The sequence below is a fragment of the Lycium barbarum genome, chromosome 12 (assembly GCF_019175385.1).
Source record: "Lycium barbarum isolate Lr01 chromosome 12, ASM1917538v2, whole genome shotgun sequence".
In the NCBI taxonomy this organism is placed as follows: domain Eukaryota; kingdom Viridiplantae; phylum Streptophyta; class Magnoliopsida; order Solanales; family Solanaceae; genus Lycium; species Lycium barbarum.
Window position 1 is genome coordinate 80,816,619 of NC_083348.1, and position 20,406 is coordinate 80,837,024.

The 20,406-nt window shown below is 34.2% G+C and overlaps 4 protein-coding genes across 6 annotated transcripts; all 4 read right to left on the minus strand.

Annotated features, from left to right (window-relative positions):
• Positions 1-3,589: 3,589 nt before the first annotated feature.
• Positions 3,590-10,182, minus strand: LOC132624508 (probable LRR receptor-like serine/threonine-protein kinase At3g47570). The gene is made up of 2 exons (XM_060339276.1): positions 9,777-10,182; positions 3,590-3,823 (listed from the first exon to the last, which is right to left on the minus strand). Exons 1-2 carry the CDS (start codon positions 10,167-10,169, stop codon positions 3,590-3,592), a joined length of 627 nt encoding a protein of 208 aa, XP_060195259.1. The 5' UTR covers positions 10,170-10,182.
• Positions 10,183-10,465: 283 nt separating this feature from the next.
• Positions 10,466-11,101, minus strand: LOC132624509 (LRR receptor-like serine/threonine-protein kinase ERL1). The gene has a single exon (XM_060339277.1). The coding sequence runs from the start codon at positions 11,099-11,101 to the stop codon at positions 10,466-10,468; it is 636 nt and encodes a 211-aa protein (XP_060195260.1).
• Positions 11,102-11,136: 35 nt separating this feature from the next.
• LOC132623254 (probable LRR receptor-like serine/threonine-protein kinase At3g47570) lies at positions 11,137-20,175 on the minus strand. 3 transcript variants are annotated; one of them, XM_060337986.1, is made up of 6 exons: positions 19,027-20,175; positions 18,366-18,581; positions 18,135-18,278; positions 16,849-17,334; positions 16,388-16,761; positions 11,137-13,487 (listed from the first exon to the last, which is right to left on the minus strand). In XM_060337986.1, the coding sequence occupies exons 1-5, from the start codon at positions 19,934-19,936 to the stop codon at positions 16,415-16,417; spliced, it is 2,103 nt and encodes a 700-aa protein (XP_060193969.1). In that variant the 5' UTR covers positions 19,937-20,175; the 3' UTR covers positions 11,137-13,487; positions 16,388-16,414. The 3 variants fall into 3 exon arrangements, with proteins under 3 accessions (XP_060193969.1, XP_060193968.1, XP_060193970.1); XM_060337985.1 differs by lacking the exon at positions 11,137-13,487 and adding an exon at positions 16,155-16,294; XM_060337987.1 differs by lacking the exon at positions 11,137-13,487 and having other exon boundaries at positions 16,155-16,761; positions 18,192-18,278; positions 19,027-20,173.
• On the minus strand, positions 11,278-11,882 carry LOC132624511 (probable LRR receptor-like serine/threonine-protein kinase At3g47570). The gene is made up of 2 exons (XM_060339278.1): positions 11,627-11,882; positions 11,278-11,540 (listed from the first exon to the last, which is right to left on the minus strand). The coding sequence occupies exons 1-2, from the start codon at positions 11,880-11,882 to the stop codon at positions 11,278-11,280; spliced, it is 519 nt and encodes a 172-aa protein (XP_060195261.1).
• Positions 20,176-20,406: the final 231 nt, after the last annotated feature.

Here is a 20,406-nt window from a genome sequence, read left to right on the forward strand (position 1 = left end):
ATATTGTTTTTTCAGCTGATAAAACTATGTTCTACTTTAGTTTTATTCATCATATACTTAAAAAACTTATTGGAAGAACATTGGTAACTTCGACAGGTTTGGATTACAGCTCATCTTTCATTGTATATAAATACAACTTTCCAAGTAAATAGCAACCTAAGCCTTGTTTTGACATTTAAAAAAAAATTATGTTTGTATTATTTTTTAAGATGATTAGTACATCTATTTCTTGCACAATGTATACTACTGCAGAAGCTGATATTTACAGCTATGGTGTCATGCAGATTTTGAAATAAAAAAATTCACTGTGGAGACAAATCTAAAGCAATGGGTAAACGACTCATTATGCAATTCAACAAATTATTTACTTCTGCCAGATAAGGAACAATCATATTATACTAAAAGTGGGAAGCCTCTTGAAATTTGGATTACGATAATACCCTTCAAACAAAGTTAATCAACTAAATTACCTTCAATCTAAAATTAAATTACCCTCATTAATTAATTATTTTGTAGTTTTAAATATTTTGCCTATTAGTTAATGGGCATAATAGACACTTCTTTTTGTTTCGGAGAATTCAGGAGGTTATTCCATTACCTGAAGGGATTGCAATATTTAATGTTTACGTTAAATGGAATGCCAAAAAAATGAAACGTATGTTTATTCATTTTACTGTGTCTATCATTATCGTTTAAAGGAGTTATATATCATTAGTTATCTTCCTATCCTTTTCTGTATTTCCACTTCTCCTCTCTACTTTTAACCCTTCATCAAGCATGTGAATATAATTCTTTCTATCTTCCACAATTTTCTTAAAATACTTTCTTGGGAAAATACAACTCAATGAACTAGAAGCCAATGGAATTGACACAAGCTGGCCAAAATGCCACCTTGAAGGTTCTTCCGAGTTTTTTTTGGTAGAGTTCTTGTGATTTATTATGCTTGTATGCAAGGATGGATGTAGCTCGCCATCTATCCAGTCGATCACAATTTTTAAAACATTCCTTTTGTTTTAAAATTTGCTTCAGGCTATGTTTTTGCATGCATGTGTGCCGCTTATACTGATCAGGACTTGGGAGGTAATTTTGTGGATACTTTCATTTACCATTTCGCTAAAATAAATAGCCTCGTGGAATTAAGAACATTAGAGGATGATGAAATAGTCAAAGTAATAAAATGTATAAATCTAAAATTATTTGTCTAGGAAGTTGCTATAATATAGTGTATCTTCTTCACTCTTGAAATCTTTCTCATGTGCCTTGGTTAATATACATTACCCTACTTAATTTCAGTCACTTGACATGTCAGTTTTATTTTATTAACTTATATTTCCTGTCGTGTAGTTTTCACAGTTTATGTAAATTATCTTACTCTGCGCTTATATTGTAAGCCTTTTTACTTTTTCAGCTTATTGTTTTTATAAGCTTTCCATGGGTATTAGAATTAATTAATGAGATATATTCACGCTAATATTTTATTTGTCTATATTTCTCTTATTGATCTGCATTATTTAGTAATTTGAAGCAGCTTAATAAAGGAGTACAAAAATAAAACCGGAACAGTGTTCGTTGGCCGCTAATATTCATTGATGAAGAGGTAACACTATTTTACTCTTGCATTATATTCGTTCATTTCTATAATACCTTTTTTAATTACTGACTATGGCTTTGTCCCTCTTGATACAAAGGCACAAATACAAATTACTCTTTCTAACAATGACTTTATTCCTTTAGTGACTCTAATGCTTGCACTTGATAAATCAAAATGTTATTTGTCGTTCAACAATCAAGTCAATTGATTTATATTGTTTGTTTTACTCAATGGGACACACGTGCAACGCACGTGTCCAACAACTAGTTTGTTTAAAAGAAGCAAGTAGCAATACTTTATAAAATACTCACCTCAATCCTGATTCCTGAATGAAGGATGAATATATATATATATATATATATATATATATATATATATATATATATATATATATATATATATATATATCAAAATCATTGGCCGGGCTTAAGAAAATTGGGATTGTATTCCAAGAAAATACTAATAGCATACCTTAGATGAAAACCTTATATCACTCCAGTACTGCTTCCGTTTCTATGCTTTCATCAAACTCTAATAAGTTCTTTTCTGCAAAGATATTTTCTAATTGACAATTTCATTTATTTACAATGTATGGAAATGTTCTTTTACTCAAGTTCTCCTTCATCTTAAAGGCCATAGCAAGGTAAGACCATAATTTTAGCACACGAAGAGTTTGTTTTTTGCCCAGCATGGTCAGAATGACCATTTTTTCGACTGGCAGCTCATAAAAGAAAAAGTAATTTGCAGAGCTCGACATCCGGCGACAGTTAGCCACTGCCTTTACCGTCGCATGATGAAAAATATGGACAAGTTATGTGTCTGTCTATATATTTGTCCTTTTTGTTTAAATAACTTGCATGCCATGTTCATTAGATTTCCAAGAGGAGGTTACTTAGAAATCTAATGGAAAGGTTCTGTCCGTTGCTACAAGAGAGATACATAGTATAACATGCTAGGGAGTTGTATAGTAGATTGGTAGCAAATGAGATCAAGGAAAAATAATTTTGTTATGATTATGCACAAAATTGGAGTATAAAGTTTAATTTCTTAAAACAAATATGGATCATCAAGAATAAGAAAACGGTACACAAGCTATATCTGTGGCATTTTATAACAGTAGTCTCCGAAATTGTGGTAACTTGTTGAAGAATGAAGTAAATGAGCTTCCATCCTTTTAACTTCCAATAGCCACACAATTCACTGCAATAAAATTCGAGGAACAATTACTAATGTTTAAATGCTACTGAACTTAATAACACTTTTTTGCCAAAATGGATATGGAAAGTACCCGATGTCATGTCGTTAGGTAATCCAATAACAGGAACAAAGCTTCTGTTTGATCTTTTTCAATGATGCTACAACATCAGTCATTTTCATCCTTTCAACTGGAATATTAGCTGTGCAATTCATGGCTCACTCCATGATGGGATGGATGATACACATTGTAACTTTTGGTTGGAGTTTTTTTCATCTAGTGTTAGAGTCCGTTTGGATTGGCTTATAAGTTGCTTATAAGCTGTTTTCAGCTTTTTTGAGTGTTTGGCTGGCCAGCTTAAAGTCATTTTGTGCTTAAAATAAGCTCAAAAAATAATTGGGCCTATTTGACTTTAGCTTATCTAAAGCAGCTTATAAGCTGAAAACAGCCTATAAGTCAAAAAAAATAAGTTAGACTACCCCAACTTATTTTTTTTAGCTTATAAGCTGTTTGCAGCTTATAGGCATAAGCCCATCCAAACAGACTCTTAATAAGTCAGCATCTATAATTTGATCCAGCTCATCGGAAGCGAATTATGCATGCAACTTCTCAAATTCAAATCTCCCGTGAACATTTCATCATTAGGTTTCTTCTTGGTAAAAGTTTCCAGTAGCATGATACCATAACTATAAACATCTGACCCTCTTGGATATAAGGCCTTCCAAACCATACTCTAAAAAAGAAAAATTAAAAAATGTCTGGAAATAAAGTTGTAACGCGTTAATCCACAACATTGTTACAAGTTACATAAATAATTCACCTGGAGCGATGTAACCAATTGCGGCAAAGGTTATAGTGTGAGCAATAGATTCTTTGTTAGTTAAAAGTTTTGCAATGCCAAAGTCAGTCAGGTATCCCACCATGTCATTGTCAAGTAACACGTTGGTAGGCTTCATATCACAGTGAATAATCGGTACTGAGTAACCATGATGGAGATATTCCAAAGCAGATGCAACATCGATCATGATACTCAATCTGATGAGTTATAACATTTCATAGTTTTGATGATTCACACATACACCAAGGACCAGGTCCTTGATCAGGTCCCCAGGGCACTGTACGAACGTGACAGCTGTGAAGCTGTGGCACTGTTCCGACTTGCAGAGCCACAGCGGAACAGTAGCTGCATGTCGGCTAAAAGATAAGGATCATTGTAACGTCTCTATCTATATCACATGCCACACACATGATCCTCACATGCTTTCATTGGTTCCCTATATAAACAACATGTTGGCATTTGTTTGACCTAGTACTTCAAATCATATTATTCTCATTGTTGAAAAGAGCAGCTGTCACTGTTTTCTCTGAGCTTTCAAGATCAAGACTAAATAACTCCAAGGACCAAATCGCAAGACTGAAGATGTCTTAAGTCCCAAGTTGTTTATGTTGACACCCAATTTTCAGCCCTCCTTTTTCCTTCAATTAATTTCTCTGTGCTTCTTAGTCTTTGATAATTTACCAAAATAGTTTTTCCTATATTTGACACAAATTTAAACAAATTCTAGTGTCCTTATTAATGCTTCATAGTATTTATTATATTATATCTATTTCAGTTTTAACTTAACCATTTTTATCATATTATCGTCCAATTTTATAATTCGTTTCTTTATCTTGAACCATATATACCCGTGCTAATTTATTAGTATTATGCTTCATATATATAATTTATATTTAATAAAATATTTGGGCTTGTTTCAATACATTTCTAGTTTCAATATTAACATTCCATATTTCACTTGATTATGTTATCGCTGCTTTAATTGATTTATTAATAGTATCACTCATTTCATTTTTATTTTGAGCTATATATAAATATGACAAATCATCATATGATAATTTACATATAAAATATATTTTGGAGAATTAATTAGGACAAAAGAAGCACATTTTAATTAATTTGAAGTGAAAAAGTATGGAAAATCCGGATCTATTCTTCAAAAGTATGTATGTACGTAGCACACTCTTTTCTTTTACTTATTTTCCAGATAGAATGCTAACCGTTGATCGATTTCATCCGACGGTCTCCTAGCCTAATAAGTCTACAGCCCAATTTTGTCTTTGATTTCACACAATGCGAGCCGTATATTTTCTTCACCCTCTCTTCTCCTTTCAAAACCCTAGTAGGAGGCTAGCCACAATAGTTGACTTCGATTGATATGAATTTATGTGGATTCAACAAGATCTTCACTGGCAGTAGAAATGTCGCTCAAATCTAGCCCGAACAGAGGCCAACTAATCCAGATTTTGGGATAAGTTTTCATATTACCTTTTTCTCATCTTGCTCCCTCTAAAACGGCTATTTTTAGATTCAAACACTCATTTTTCATCTATAAATAGATTGCAATTGGAAAGAGTTTTGAGAGTTGGAATCCACCCCTTTGAAATTCTCAAGTTCATAACCACAGCCTGATTTCCTAAAGAATTGATTAGCTTTCAAAACCTCCTTACAGCTTTAAGTTTCTAGCTCTCAGTATTAGAATCTCTTTGCTTAAGCCTTTCTTGTTTTTTCCATCTTTGGTGACGAATCGAAGACGACTAAACCCCTAGTTCACTGCACACGAAATCTGGACGAAGTTTTGTTGTGGACCTACTGTTAGTTTCATGTTAATTGCTTTCGTGTTTCGACGTTACCAAAAAATAAATACATAGTAGAACCTTAGTTGATCATTGATTCAAATCGACATCCTATGTTCATTTTCTTCTGTTAAAAACATCACATGTTAAACTATTTTTAACCGCTGTCCTGTTTTCTTTTAAAAAATCATATGTTGCGGCAAGTTCATTTCTAGCTGTATAGACTATTCGATGCTCAACCAAATATGTTTTTGCTCTGTGCATATTGCGAGGGTGTCGTTGGCTTCCTTGTGTTTCATATTTTGAATGTAGAGTCGAGAATTCAGCATGTCTCCTGTTGATTTTTGATGCTTCAAAGTTCTATGTCACCATTCTTGTTGATTCGATTGTTAGTCTAGATTTCAGTTTAGTTTTGAGATATGAATTCCTATCTCGTAGTTTAATTATTAAGAATTAAGTTCAGTTCTTTCTTATGTTGTAGTTTTCGAAATCATGTCCTTGTGTGCCCATTTTTCGGTCAGCTATGTCGGAGTATATTCTCAATATAGATAAATTTAAATTATGCGAAGGATACATTTCCTCTTATCTGTGACTCTAAACCTTCGCATACGCTTGAAACTGTGCCGTTAGGACTTGTGATTATTGTTTCTGAATCATTATGTGGAACAATCTGTTTTTCTTTCATATAGTCTTGTTGTATGTAAAATATATAATGTGTAAGTTAGCATCGCACTGAAATCACACCGTTGGGATTTGTACTCCGCTGAATGTTATGTTAGAATAATGTTTTAGAATTCTTGCTTTTGTGGTAAAAAAGGTATTTTTCTTTCCACTGTTAATAAAAAGGGTGCTTTCTTTCCATATGTAGTTTAAAAAAGGGGTGCTTTTCTTCTATATTAATAAAAAGATACTTTCTTCCTACATTAATTAAAAAAGGGTATTTTCTTTCCAGATATAAAAAAAAGGGGGGTACTTTCTTTTGGTGTCGTATTACTTTACTGAGGTGCTAATCGCCTCTTGTCACTGCACATTTAGTTAGATGTCAAGATGAACGAGTCTTGCTTAGGTTACAAAAGCACCATGCTCAGCAGATTCGTTTTAATTTTTACTTGAAGTTATGAAATCAGATTCTGTTTGTTTAGTGTGTTGCATCTAAGGTTCTAGGCCAAAGTTATTGTTGTACTTCATATGCCGCAAATTCGAACTTGTGCTTGTACAACTGGAAAGTAGAAACCATGACATTAAATTCATTGTTCTATTTTTTCTGATGTGTTATCTATGGCGTGCTGCCTTAAATTTTATATAATTTAGTATCCATAATTAGTTGCTATGAAGGAAAAGCCATTATATACCCCTGTTTACTTTAATGTGACTCTTGCCTTAAAAATAAATGACAGAGTTGTTAACTCTTTGTTTGCCTAACATAGGAAGAGAGATGTTAGAGTTAATCTACTGTTTATCAAAAAAAAAAAAGCATTTTGCTGAAATGTTTTCATCGATACCTCGCTTCCCATAGTCTGGCAATAAAATGAGAATTTATTGCAGCCCGTTGTCTAAATGATTGTGCTATCTATGGTAGGGAACTTTGCAAATTAGGCAGAATATATACCATCTCACCTTGTTCGTAGATTCAAGATTTTGTTGCTTATTCTGTTAAAAAAGAAAACCACTCCATAGGTGTATTCATTTTCTTTTGGAGCAACTGATATAAAACTCGCCTTAACTGTCGTGATATTTCATGTATTGAGAAGTCATGCGGTGCCTTTAACTCGCCGTCGAATATTTGGGTGAATGGAAGAGTCATTATATTTAATCTATAGCTTTAATGTTTTCGATAGCTGGTATTAAAGTGTTTGAAACGCTGATCTTGGAAGTTGTTTAATCCTAGCCTGATTTGTGAAAACGCAATAAAAGATAACTGCCTTTTGATATGATAGGTTGAGTTTTAGTTATTCTTGCCATTATTTGTTTGAGACAGTTGAATTTAACAACCTGGAGTTTCCAATTATGTCTTTGAACCATGTACTAATTGAACTAATTGATTGAAGTCTCGTAATCGGTTTGCTGGGCTTTGCTCAATATCGAGTCATAAATTGAAGTGGTGTTATGTATTTAAAGCTATAGTACTACCAAGAGCCTTTCCACAGTTAACTGAGTAAATGCTAGATGTTGAACAGATACGTTTGTATGTGTATGTTATCCATGTAAGATTATTCCTTCGCTATCTAATAAGTTTTTGTTACCAGTTTAATGATAAGGTGCGTTGCTTTGGGTTTAGTTTAAGACTAGATTGTATGAGATGTTTGTCTAATGTTTGGCATACCAGAAAATACTACCCAAAAAATTCTTTTGTCAACATATAGTTATAGCAGAATGCATGTATTAGTTAGGTGTCCGAACGATTTTTAAGATCTGCTGCAACTTTCTTTATGCCTACTGTTAACGTGTGTATTTGGAAGTTTAACACTCATATGTGTTTATATTTGCCTTATTTAACAATTACGTACGTTTCTAATCCTTATTATATTTTTCTTTTCATGTACACTGCGGGAGTAAATGGAGTCTTCATAAGAAAACTCTCGCCGCCACAAAATTTCTCATTCCGAGATTCGATATCGCCGCTAGATTTTGAATCCGTGTCTATTCTACATTCAGTTCTCTCCTCTCTTGAAAACATCTGAATAAAAGCATGGAGAAGAGGGGAGAAGAAAGGAGCTACTGTTGCATTTTGCTCGTCTTAAGATTACTAACTGTTTTTTTAGTTTCTTATTTGTGAATGTTTTATTTGATTCCCGTAAGATTATTGACCTTAAAACACTTAAATTAGAGAGGATATGGGGAATATTATTTTAGTGAATATAGAAAGTAATAATTCCCAGAACACTACTCCAAGTTCCTATTTTTTTTTAAAGTTCAATTTTAAAGAAGTACTTCAACATGAAATGTGTTTCTTTTCTTTATTCACAGGAGGTTCAAACTTTTTTAAAGAATGATCTTTGCATGTTTTTTAAGTACATTTCTTGCTCCAGATCTAAGCATCACAAACCTTTCCAAAATTAATTCTTTCAAACTTACTCTTTTCAAGTTCGGATACTGCACGGTGAATTCATTGAAGTATGTTGCAAATGATGAGTTAAGAAAAGATTTGATTCATATGGGGAATTTGAGATGAATTATTCTGGCTTTGTACTTGCGGTTTAACGCCATATTTTCGGTCCATCAAACCCACCATTTTCTTTTAAAAGTTTAAATAACTGGAACTGAATTCCTTTGCATTCCAAATGAAAGTAACTTTTTTCTAAGAACCTAGTTCAAGTTCAAAATTTATTTTAAACCCTGTAAGCAAGTTAATGTTTGGTGTTTTAATTTTAATTGGAAACAAATACCTTCAAGCTCTTTTGATACGTTAAAAAATCAGAGTTTTTCAACCCATTTGATCCCCATTTTAATAGCAATGGCTTTACGTTCACCTCGTTTGGGATTTTATACTTAAAATAAATAAATTTTAAGCATTACTATATTTTTTAAAGCTAATTTGCACCTAGTTATAATAGACTTATTTTCCTTAAAATATTTTAGTAATATATTTTAATATTTTTGATTAACCTAAGTTTAGTCGGTTAACCGTACTTAACGGATCTTAAAAGGATGCTTAACCCCTTCCCTTTAGGATAATTAGAACTCTTACCTAGAATCACGTTAGTTAAGTAGATCATTAATTGAAGTTAATTTTTTAGCATTTATTAATTAATAATTAAGTATTCTAATTCACCGTTAAAATTATTAGGTGGCGACTCCTTAAGCTAAATAATATGTTGTACTGTATTTTGACCGGTTAAAATGAGGTATTGTAATCCTTATTATATACTTTGACTGTTAAAATAGTTTAGTCTTTGTCCTCTTGGTCTAAATATTGTAAACCTACAGTTCTTTTAAGAAGGGCTTTTGTAGATATTTGGTTTATTAAGTTTTTTGTGTAAACACCTGACTATAGTTAGTTATGGTGAGTTGAGGTTCGGTTAGAGTTAGTTGAATCAGTTGGTTCTTGGCTAGAGTCAGTCAAGAGAGTGCTTGCAATAAAGTATTGTTTTGGGGTGGGGGGGGGGGGGGGGGGGGGGAGGGGTGATTAGTGGGCTAATTCGTTGGTTGCAAAAGGCTTGTAATCTGAAAACGTTGCTCAGTTAGTGAAGTTGGAAATCCTACTGGTGTAGGTCGTGGTTTTTAATCCCTTGAGCAAGGAGTTTTACACGTAAATGTTGTGTCTCATTTACTTTCTATTTTTTTGCTTGAGGGAACAGATAAGGAACCTGGTCCGTTATCTATGTTTTGGTAAACTCTTAGTTTCTATCATAATCTTTGCATTGTGTTTAAACAATAATCTTGGGAATACAGCAGCTGGTCTAAGCTCTTATGCGGCATGTACTCAAGTATCAGTGCTTTGAAATCCAAGTTACAACAACTGCTTATGATCTTGGTGAGATTTCTATGACGAAGATTCCGCAAGATCTCACATTCTCTATCAAAGGTTTGAAATGTTCCTTCCATCTGCACATTGAAAACTTTAATAACTACTATTATCCCATCTTCCAATGTCCCTTTGTAAACAGAACCAAAACCTCCACTACCTAGCAAGTTATTTTCATCAAAGCCCTGAGTTGCTCCATGAAGTTCATAGTAAGAAATTCTTTGTGGTGCTACCTCAAGAGACCACTCATCTTTAGCACTGACTGTTTTACCCTGACGTCTCATCAACAAAAAAACTATTGCTAAAGCAAGCCCTGTTGTAAAGATGACTGAAGAAGCAACTACAATCTATATCACTCTTCTTTTCTTTGAATTTGAACGATTGTATAAATTTGAGTGACAATCTGGGATATGCTTTTGAGAATTACTGCACAATCCTTCATTCGACATGAAAGACTGGTAAGTGAGATGAACAAAAGGTCCTGCACTCGGAATTTCCCCGTGTAACCTGTTGAATGAGACATTAAAGGAGTCTATGCCTAAGTGCCCCTAATGACTTTGGTATCACACCAGACATAGTGTTATGAAAGATCCAATGATTCCAAATTTATAAGTTCCCCAAATGTCTCAGGAATGGGTCCTTCAATTCTGTTGTCAGCCAAAGATAGTTGAATCAATTTTTGCAGACCTCCCGTTGTACTAGGAATGATGCTTGAGATATGGTTTCTAGAAAGATCCAGAAGTATTGCAGCTTTGAGGTTTCCAATTTCCTGTGGTAGAGAACCATTGAACAAATTCAAAGACAAATTTAACTTCAAGATGCCTTTGAGGTTCCATAGACTTGAAGGTATGCTAGCAGTGAAGTTATTGGAATCAAGATAAAGCTCCCATAGAGAAGTCTTATTCCCCAAGCAACTAGGAATACTTCCCCACATTTGATTTTGTGAAAGGTTTAGCATTCCCAAGTTGGATAGCTCACATAAAACAATTGGAAAACGACTACTTATTCTGTTTGCACCAAGTGAAAGCCATTGAAGGTTTTTCAAAGGACTAATTGTCGTTGGGACAATGCCAGTCAAGTCATTATGCTCCAGATCTAAATAAGATAAATTTCTCAAATTTCCTATCTCACTTGGAACATTGCCTTTGAGGTTACAACTTACTGCCGAAAGCATTTGAAGAGGAGAGATTGCCAATGGATTTAGGAACCATTGCATTTACGATATTCAAAGACAATATCAATCTTCTCAAGTGTTTACAATTGGCCAAAGGAGTAATAACGCTCAATGCACTTGTGAACGAGTTACCATACAAGTTGAGAACTTTAAGTAGTCTTAAATTTCCTAGTGATTCAGGAATTGAACCTGTAAGTTTATTGTCTAGGAGATTGAGACTAGCGCGCGACATTAGACAAATTTGAGATGGAACGAGGTAAGACACCATTAATGTTGTTTCCACCTAGAAATATTCCTTCAACATTAGGTAACCCATGGCCTATAGTGGAAGGAAGATTATCTAAGCGGTTATCTGTGAGTGAAATAATTACAAGAGTTGAGATATTGAAGATACCAATAGGGATCGACCCATTAAAGTTATTCAAATAGAATGAAAGCTCTGCTAACCCTTGAAGGTTGCCGACTTCATCCGGAATTACACCTGCAAAATTCAGTAAGCTTAGCAAAAGTAGAAGTATCCAAAAACCTGAAATTCTAACATGCTACGAATTAGATACTTTTCCATACCTGTCAGGTTATTCATTGAAAGATCAAGTACGTTAAGCATAGTCAAATTGCCAACGTCTCTTGCTAAAGGTCCTTCAAGCATGTTACCACTCATATATAACATTTCAAGTGATGAAATGTTGAATATGGTTAAAGGGATTGAGCCTCTTAATTCATTTTTTTCCATGATTAACTTCTTCAAGTTATAAAGATGACCGATCTCATCAGGAATTGTGCTTGTCGTATTGTTAAACAAAAATGTCACATAAAAATTCATATACTGAACAAAAGCTTAACTTCTATTCAATAATACTAATAGAAAATTCTATTCAATAATACTAATAGAAAATCAAACTAACCATACATAAAGAGTAAAGTTCCTACCAAGCTCTAAGAACGATTATAGCCCATCATTCGAGGGTGAATGTTCCTAAGTGGGAAACAATATAAAGCCCCGTAAGTTTTGAAAATTTAATCGGGCCAATTAATTACCTTATTGATATGCTTAATATGTCACGAAGATGTAAACTGACTCCTAAGAAGACGGTGAAGTGTTTGGGGTATGAAAATATATACTTCCTTTGTTTCAATTTATGTGAACCCTTTACAATTTGGGGAGTCTACGAGGTGGTTCTTTGACCACGTTTTCCTTGCATTTTTTCTAAATTATTTGAATTATAAATTATCATGACTTATAGTACTTTTAATGTAGTTTCTAAATATATAAATTTTATTTTTACAAACTTGAAAAATCTATGTCAAAATTTAAGGTCAAAGTTATAAAGTTTAACCCTCGTACTCTGAAAAGGTTCACATAAATTGAAACGGAGGAAATATATGGTATAATTTGGAAGGGTATGATGGTGAGATGCCAACCATGTTAGTCTTTTAAATTAATTAATATTGTGGCAGCATTTATGTATGATTTTAACATTACATCAGTGATGATGATTAATGAAACCTAGAGTAAGGAATATGGGCATAAGAGATGGTGGACCCAAAGGGGTATAAATGATGGCTTAAAAAGGTCATGACTCATTTTCCCAGCAATAACACAAGGTTCTTTTGAGCTACATGTGACGTGAGAAGAAAAAAAAGGGGGCTTTTGGTGGAGCCATGGAAGCTTAGATCAAGCAAACGTCCTTTTACAAATCAAAAGTGGCGACAACCTTAAGAAATTTTCTTAAGAACATAAAGAAGAAAAATTTCTAGAATTACATTTTCTGCTATTACTCCAAAACACTTATTTTTTGCTTAAAAGCTTGACCAAACAACTCAACTATAAAATATAAGCACTTCTTAAATGTTCGAGTCACCAAGGGAGCAAAGGAGAGCTCCTGGGGGATGGGTTAAAAAAAAAACTATAAAATATAAGCATTTCTTAAAAATTAAAAAAATGCTTTTAACTTTGCGGAAGCTTGATCAAACAGGCTATAAGTATACAAACTGAGAGCAGAAGCAACTGAGCAATTAGTGAAAACAAACAAATTTTCTTTTTTCTACTATTTAAGAGCACTTATATTTTCTAAAGATTGGTCAAACACTTCACCTCTCTAAAATATGCATATTTTTTAAAAAAAATTAAGAAGTTTGGTAAAATAGGCTATAAAAAGTATTGTGTTGTTGGTGTATATAAGTTAAATCCAATCAATAATACTACAAGTAAAGTTAAACTCCCACGAAAAATGATAAACACATACCTTCAAACTTGTTATCTCCAAGATCTAAATGTTGCAGCAGTTGTAATTAACCTAATTCTCTTGCAGTGGTTCCAACAAAGTTATTTCGAAACAACATTAGGAGTTGAAGTTGCGTGCATTCATATATGCTTATTGGTACTTCTCCGCTTAACATGTTGGAGCCAAGGGCAAGCTTTTGCAATCTGGGAAGACGATGACATAAATTAGAAGGGAAATCACCAGTTAAACCTGCAGTTCTGAGATCCAAAATTTCAAGTGTCGAGATGTTGAATATGGACAGCATGTTGGAGCCATTGAGTAGTTTATTGTTTCCTAAGATGAACCATTTCAAACACGGAAGAGTGGCTAGTCCTATTGGAATTTCTCCGGTGAAGTTGTTGTAACTAAGATTAATGACTCTTAATCTTCGTAAATGAGAAACTCCTGGTGGAATTTCACCGTAGAAATCATTATCGCTTAGATCAAGTGAAACAAGAAAAGAGAGGTTGCTAAGTTGTGGTGGGATTGTACCTGTTAAGCCCATGTATGAAATATTCAGTTCAGTAATTCGTTGATGACGAGAGTGTAAGATGTGGCCTTCTTTGGCATGTGCCAATTTACTTGGTCACATGTATTTCTTGGAGCCAAAGTTTGATTTATTCTTGGAGAGCAAGTTTGTGTGTGAAGGAGAAAATCTTTTCTCTTACTACTACTTGGAGCCCAAGGATTTGCTACAATAAGTGGAAGATTTCTCTTCCATAGTAGACACACCATTTTGAGAAGCACTTAGTTGAGTTTGTGTTCTTCTATAGAGAGTATTTGTAAGATAGTTGTGTTGGGAAACACTTTTGTGAATCCATTCTTAGAGTGATCTTGTGAGGTTATTCTTTTGGGGTTTTCGGGATATTAGAGTATTTAATTACTCTAATTTTGTACTCTCTTTTGTATTGTGTACTCTTTTTTGTATTCGTTGGTGTTAATAAATTTGCTCCTCTTTTGGTTGTAGATGTAAGTCAAGTTGACCGAACCACGTTAAATCTTTGTCTCCTATTATCCTTGTTATTGTCTTTAATTGATTGTTTTGTCTAATTCCGCACTATCCCGGACTCCCGATCCTAACAGAGATGATCCCAATCCAATCGCGAACTGAGGTTGAAGAAGACCAATTTGTGGAAAGAGTATGATTAGGATCTGAAGTGATGTGGGCTTTCAAGGCTAGAAGAGAAGATTGATCGGTGCTTATATTGATGGCTAAGCGTGTTGCAATAACGTGAAGAGAGATTAATAAAAATGCTAGAACTGGAAAGTAGGAGGAGGATGTTTTCTCCATTGATGTGTTTGTTGGTTGGATTTTTGCAGCTATATAATCTGTACGTACTGGAACAGATGAAATTTTATAGTTGAGAAGATAATGCTAGTAGTTCTATATTATTTAAACTAGTAATTGAGAACATAATATTAGCAATGGTTGACTTTGTTAATTGTGCAAGGCTTCATGCTAAAAACTAAAAAGAGGGGTTGATAAAATAGTCAAGATCTAGAAATTAAATGCTAACACATGACAGAGCAGATTTTTGCCGATTGACATGTGCACATGCTTTTATTTAGGAACTTCATTTATACTTTGAATCAGTTTGACCAAAGATCCCGTTTAGCTTTAGCATATATAGGCAAGTGCACGAAACAAACAAGCTGTTAATAGATTATTTGAAAACTCTTTTTTATATTCATACATGTCTTCAAGAGTTGGGAAATTAGAGGGTCCTCAAAAAAAAAAAAAAAAAAAAGTAAATCTTTCAAGAAACCTGTAACAACTCAAATTAGCCAACACCACGTTGATGTATATTATGATCACTGAGAACACAAATTACAACTGAGAAATGGAAACAACAAGCAAATAACGAGTAACAATCCAAAAAGGAAACTGAGAAAATAACATTAGAGGACAAAGGCCAGAAAGCACACAGATAGAAAGGTTGGAAGTTAGGCGCTGCAGATGAATTCTGGGTTGGAATGTTGTTGGAAGATCTACCTTTGGGTGCTGCCTTTTGGTATAGCAGAACATAGAACATTATTTTTTCTGACTGGAAAAAACTGATAACCAGAATCTGGTGAAGATTGATGGCTTCCAATCAATCTGGTGGATGTAGGATAGGAGTTTAAGCGTTCAGTTATTTGGTGATATAGGTAGGGGTAAGGTCTGCGTGCAACCGATCCTCCCCAGACCCCACCTATGGGAATATACTGGTATGTTGTTTTTGTTGTTGTATAGATTGCAACTCTTTTCTGTGAGTACTATTAAATAGGAACTGTAATAGGAGCTGACTTTGAATAAAACCTCCTCTCACAAGAAAACTTTGAGAAAAGAGCAGGAGGTGTAGTGTAACATAAAGCAGTTATAATGCTTCATCAGAATTCAGTCTTAGTAGGGCGGATCTAGGACTAGAACTTTATGATTTCCAAATTTGCTTGTCCTGTTAAAATTGTGGATTATTTTTATTATCATTCACTGAGTCAGTGGACTCGCACCACGTCTTTATGTATTCAAACTGTTGAGCGTCTATTGCTCAAAGAAGTACAATGGATAACCGTGGATAATGGCACAAGGTAATTGTGATATCCAACTTCATCCAAAGTGTTTCTGCAGCCATGTTTTACCATTTTTTATTAAAATATTATGTTTTTATTAGCTTTGAAAGATGATAAGTACCTCTATTTCGTGAATAGCGTATAGTGCTGAATGATTCATTTCTGCTAAAGCTGATATCTACAGCTATGGTATCGTGTTGATAAAACACCAATTTTCACAGGGAGACAAGACTAAAGCAATGGGTAAATGACTCATCATAGTTCAACAATGTCATTTTATGGATGATCATTAACACAAGCCAGATGATGAACACTTTGCTTAAAATTAAGAAGCACTGCAGTTTGTTGATCCTTAAATTAGCAACACATTGTACAAAATACTCATCTCAACGAAGGACACTTACAATATCCACACAATCTCCTGCATAGCATTTGTAGAACAATTATTGATGGTTAAAATACTAGTGAAATTTACAGCTTTGTTTTTACATCCCAAAAGGGATATGGAAAGTACCTGATGTCATATCATTAGGCCGTTCGATCAATATTGGGAAGAAAGTTGTTGCTTGATCTTTTGTAATGCTACTACAATATCAGTCATGTTCATCCTTTCAACTGGAGATTTAGCTGTGCAATTCATGGATAACTCCATGATTGATGACAAATACTGTAATTTTTCATTTAAGTTCTCTTCGTCTATTGTTAGTAAGTCAGCATCTATGATTTCATCCAGCTTATCATGAAGTGAACTGTGCACCCAGCTTCTCAAATCCACATCTCCCGTGAACATTTCATCATTAGGTTTCTTCTTTGTAAAAGTTTCCAGCAACATTATACCATAACTATAAACATCAGACCTCTTGGATATAAGGCCTTCCAATCCATATTCTAGAAAAGAAAAATTAAAATACGTCACCAACTAAACTTATAAGGCGTTAATAAAAAACTTTGTTACAAGTTAAGTTAATAATTCACCTGAAGCAATGTAACCAATTGTGGCAAAGGTTGCAGTATGAACAATAGATTTCTCTTTTGTTAGAAGCTTTGCAATGCCAAAGTCTGTCAGGTGGCCCACCATGTCTTTGTCAAGTAAGACGTTGCTAGGCTTCAGATCACAATGAATAATAGGTACAAAGTAACCATGATGGAGATATTCCAGAGCAGATGCGACATCGACCATGGCATTCAACTGTTGCATTATATTTATAGAATAATCTTGAGAATATAGCAAATTGTCTAAGCTCACATTTGGCATGTACTCAAGTACCAATGCTTTAAAATCTAAGTTACAACAACTGCTAATGATCTTTGTTAGATTTCTATGACGAAGATTCCGTAAGATCTCACATTCTCTATCAAAGGTTTGAAATGTTCCTTCCAACTGCACATTGGAAACTTTAACAGCTACTATCATCCCATCTTCTAATGTCCCTTTGTAAACAGAACCAAAACTTCCACTACCTACAAGTTATTTTCATCAAAGCCATGCGTTGCTCTTTGAAGTTCATAGAAAGAAATTCTTTGTGGTGCTACCTGAGGCGACCACTCATCTTCACCTATGACTAGTTTACCACGACATCTTATCAACACGAAAACTATTGCCGACGCAAGCCCTACTAAAGCGATAACTGAAGAGGCAACAATAATCCATACCACTCTTTTTTTCTCTGAATGAGGATGATTCTTTAAACTAGAAGGACAACCTGGGACATGCTTTTGAGTGTTACCACACAGTCCTTCATTCGACACAAAAGACTAGTAAGGGAGATCAATAAAAGGTCCTCTATTCGAAATTTCACCGTGTAACTTGTTGAATGAGACATTGTAATCTAGCTTCAAATAAGATAAATTTCTCAAATTTCCAATTTCATTTGGAACATGGCCTTTGAGATTACAGCCTACTGCCTCAAATGTTTGAAGAGAAGAAAGATTGCCTATGGATTTTGGAAGTATTGCATTTAGGGGATTGAGTGACAATATCAGTTCTCTTAAGTGTCTACAATTGGCCAAAGGAGTAATAAAACTCAACATTGAAAACTCACTGGTGAAGGCGTTACCTTGCAAGTTGAGAATTTCAATAAGTCTCAAGTTCCCTAGAGAGTCAGGAATTGAACCTGTGAGTTCATTTGTACTGAGTTCGAGAACAGTAAGCTTAGACAAATTTGAGATGGAACTAGGTAAAACACCATCAATTTTATTTGCACCAAGAAAAATTCGTTCCAAATTGGGTGCCCCGTTGCCTATAGTGGAAGGAAGATTACCTGAAATGTGGTTTTGTGTGAGTGAAATAGATGCAAGAGTTGAGATATTAAATATACCAATAGGGATCGACCCACTAAAGTTATTGAAATCCAACTTCAGCTCCAGCAACTCTTGAAGGTTACTGACTTCATCTGGAATTACACCTGCAAAATTAAGTAAGATTACCATCAATAGAAGTAGTCGAAGAACTAGTATTCTGAAATAATGTTGGATTAAATATTATTCCATACCTGTTAGGTTATTAATTCCAAGATCAAGTACGTTAAGCATAGTCAAATTTCCAACCTCTCTTGGTAGAGGTCCTTCAAGCTTGTTGTCCCAAATTGATAAAACTTGAAGTGATGAAATGTTGAATATGGTTAAAGGGATTGAGCCTATTAGTGCATTTTTTTCTATGCCCGTTTGTTTCAAATTATGAAGATCACCAATCTCATCAGGAATTGTTCCTGTCAAATTATTATGCAAAAATGTCAAATAAAAATCCTAAGTAGCTGTGTGCAAAAATTAACTAAATTTTTAGAAATTAAGTTGAACAAATATCAATTCCTCTTTAAATAATTTATCATATATCTTGGACAGGTATAAGCAAAGGTCTACTTTATGATGTAACAAATTCTCACACCAGGTGAAAAGCATATATATGCTTGTTTTGGAGAGGAAAATTGAATACTTAATCTCGATCACCATCTAGTTAAAACTAAAAAGGGCATGCTGTGCTCAACACAGAATAATATCTTCAATATTTACTATGTTGATATTGTTAATAAAGTGTTTATGAAATACATGAAAAAACAAGGTTGTTGATCTTGCTCTAATTTCTCTCTTTGTATTACCATTTATTTATTTTACTGGAAAAGGAAACTGTAATAAGCCAGTTTATGCATGACATACCTTGTAACTTGTTGAACCCAAGAGTTAAGATTTGCAGCAGTTGTAATTTCCCAAGTTCTCTTGGAATTTTTCCGATAAAGTTGTTTTGCAACAACAATAGGACTTGAAGTTCCGAGTATTCTGATATGCTTCTTGGTATCTCTCCACTTAACATGTTGAAATTAAGTCCAAGCCTTTGCAATCTTGGAAGTTGACGGCACAAATCAGATGGAAAATCACCAATTAAACCAGCATTTCTGAGATCCAAATATTCTAGTGTCGAGATGTTGAACATGGAGAGCACATTGGAGCCATTGAGTTTATTGAATCCAAAACTCAACCATTTTAAACTCCGAAGAGTGGCTATTCCTGTTGGAATATTTCCTTCCAGATTGTTGTACCTCAAATTCAAGAATCCAAGATTCTTCATGTTAGAGATAGACGGAGGAATGAACCCACTGAAACTATTGTTTTCAAGAGACAACATTTGAAGGTCTTGAAATTCACCCAAAAATTTAGGAATTTGTCCAGTGAAGTTGTTGAAACTAAGATTAATAACTCTCAATTTTCGCAAACGAGAAAACTCTGGTGGACGTTCACCATGGAAATTGTTGTAGCTTAGATCAAGCGAAAGAAGAAAAGAAAGGTCACCAAGTTGTGGTGGGATGGTACCCGAAAATCCCATGTCAGAAATATTCAGTACAGTAACTCGTTGATGACGAGAGCCACAAGTGATTCCAATCCAGTTACAAACAGAGTTTGATGAACTCCAGTTTTCTGAAAGAATCTGATAAGGGTCTGAAGTAATTTGGGCTTTCAAGGCTAGAAGAGAAGTTTGATCAGTGCTAATATTCAAGGCTAAGCAAGTAGCTATAACGTGAACAAATAACAAAAATGCTAAAAGCTGAAAAGAGGAGTATGATTTCCTCATTTTCTTTGAGCGAATGGGAGAAAATGTTGTTTATGATTATTGCATAGATTGCAAAAATGTGGCGGTATATTTAAATACTTGAAACATGGATTCACATCCCAGTTGGATAAAAGACACAGAAAAGGAAAGAAACAAGCAAATTCCATTCACTTTGTTAGTAGGGTCTCAATTGTAAATGTGAAAAGGGTGATATGCATTTAGACATTGATTTCTTAGGAATCAAAACTCAATTCAAGTAGGGCCATCTACTAAATAGATAAAGCTATGCAAGTGTTAGTCCATAATGGACTTTCCATTCACTCCGTAAAATTTAGGTGTATAAGTGGTTTTTGGAACGAGTTTAAGGGATAATTTATGTAATCCCCCCCCCCCCCCCCCCCCCCCCCCCCCCCCGAAATTGTGTATTTACACCCATGACCCATCCACAATACCAACTGTCAACTGAGGCTCTGCTCAAAAGAATTGAAAAA

What these genes read in the sequence shown, in the direction of transcription:
- LOC132624508 (XM_060339276.1), bottom strand. Translation starts at nt 10,169, where the DNA reads ATGAGACGTCAGGGTAAAACAGTCAGTGCTAAAGATGAGTGGTCTCTT. An exon ending in ATTGTTTAAACACAATGCAA is followed by an intron (nt 3,824 to 9,776) that starts AGATTATGATAG and finishes TTATAACTCATC; the next exon opens with AGATTGAGTATCATGATCGA.
- LOC132624509 (XM_060339277.1), bottom strand. Translation starts at nt 11,101, where the DNA reads ATGCAATGGTTCCTAAATCCATTGGCAATCTCTCCTCTTCAAATGCTT.
- LOC132624511 (XM_060339278.1), bottom strand. Translation starts at nt 11,882, where the DNA reads ATGAATTTTTATGTGACATTTTTGTTTAACAATACGACAAGCACAATT. An exon ending in TTCAATGAATAACCTGACAG is followed by an intron (nt 11,541 to 11,626) that starts GTATGGAAAAGT and finishes TGAATTTTGCAG; the next exon opens with GTGTAATTCCGGATGAAGTC.
- LOC132623254 (XM_060337986.1), bottom strand. Translation starts at nt 19,936, where the DNA reads ATGAGGAAATCATACTCCTCTTTTCAGCTTTTAGCATTTTTGTTATTT. An exon ending in CACACAAAACCACATTTCAG is followed by an intron (nt 17,335 to 18,134) that starts GTAATCTTCCTT and finishes AATAACTTGTAG; the next exon opens with GTAGTGGAAGTTTTGGTTCT. An exon ending in AATTGGTTACATTGCTTCAG is followed by an intron (nt 16,762 to 16,848) that starts GTGAATTATTAA and finishes TTTCTTTTCTAG; the next exon opens with AATATGGATTGGAAGGCCTT.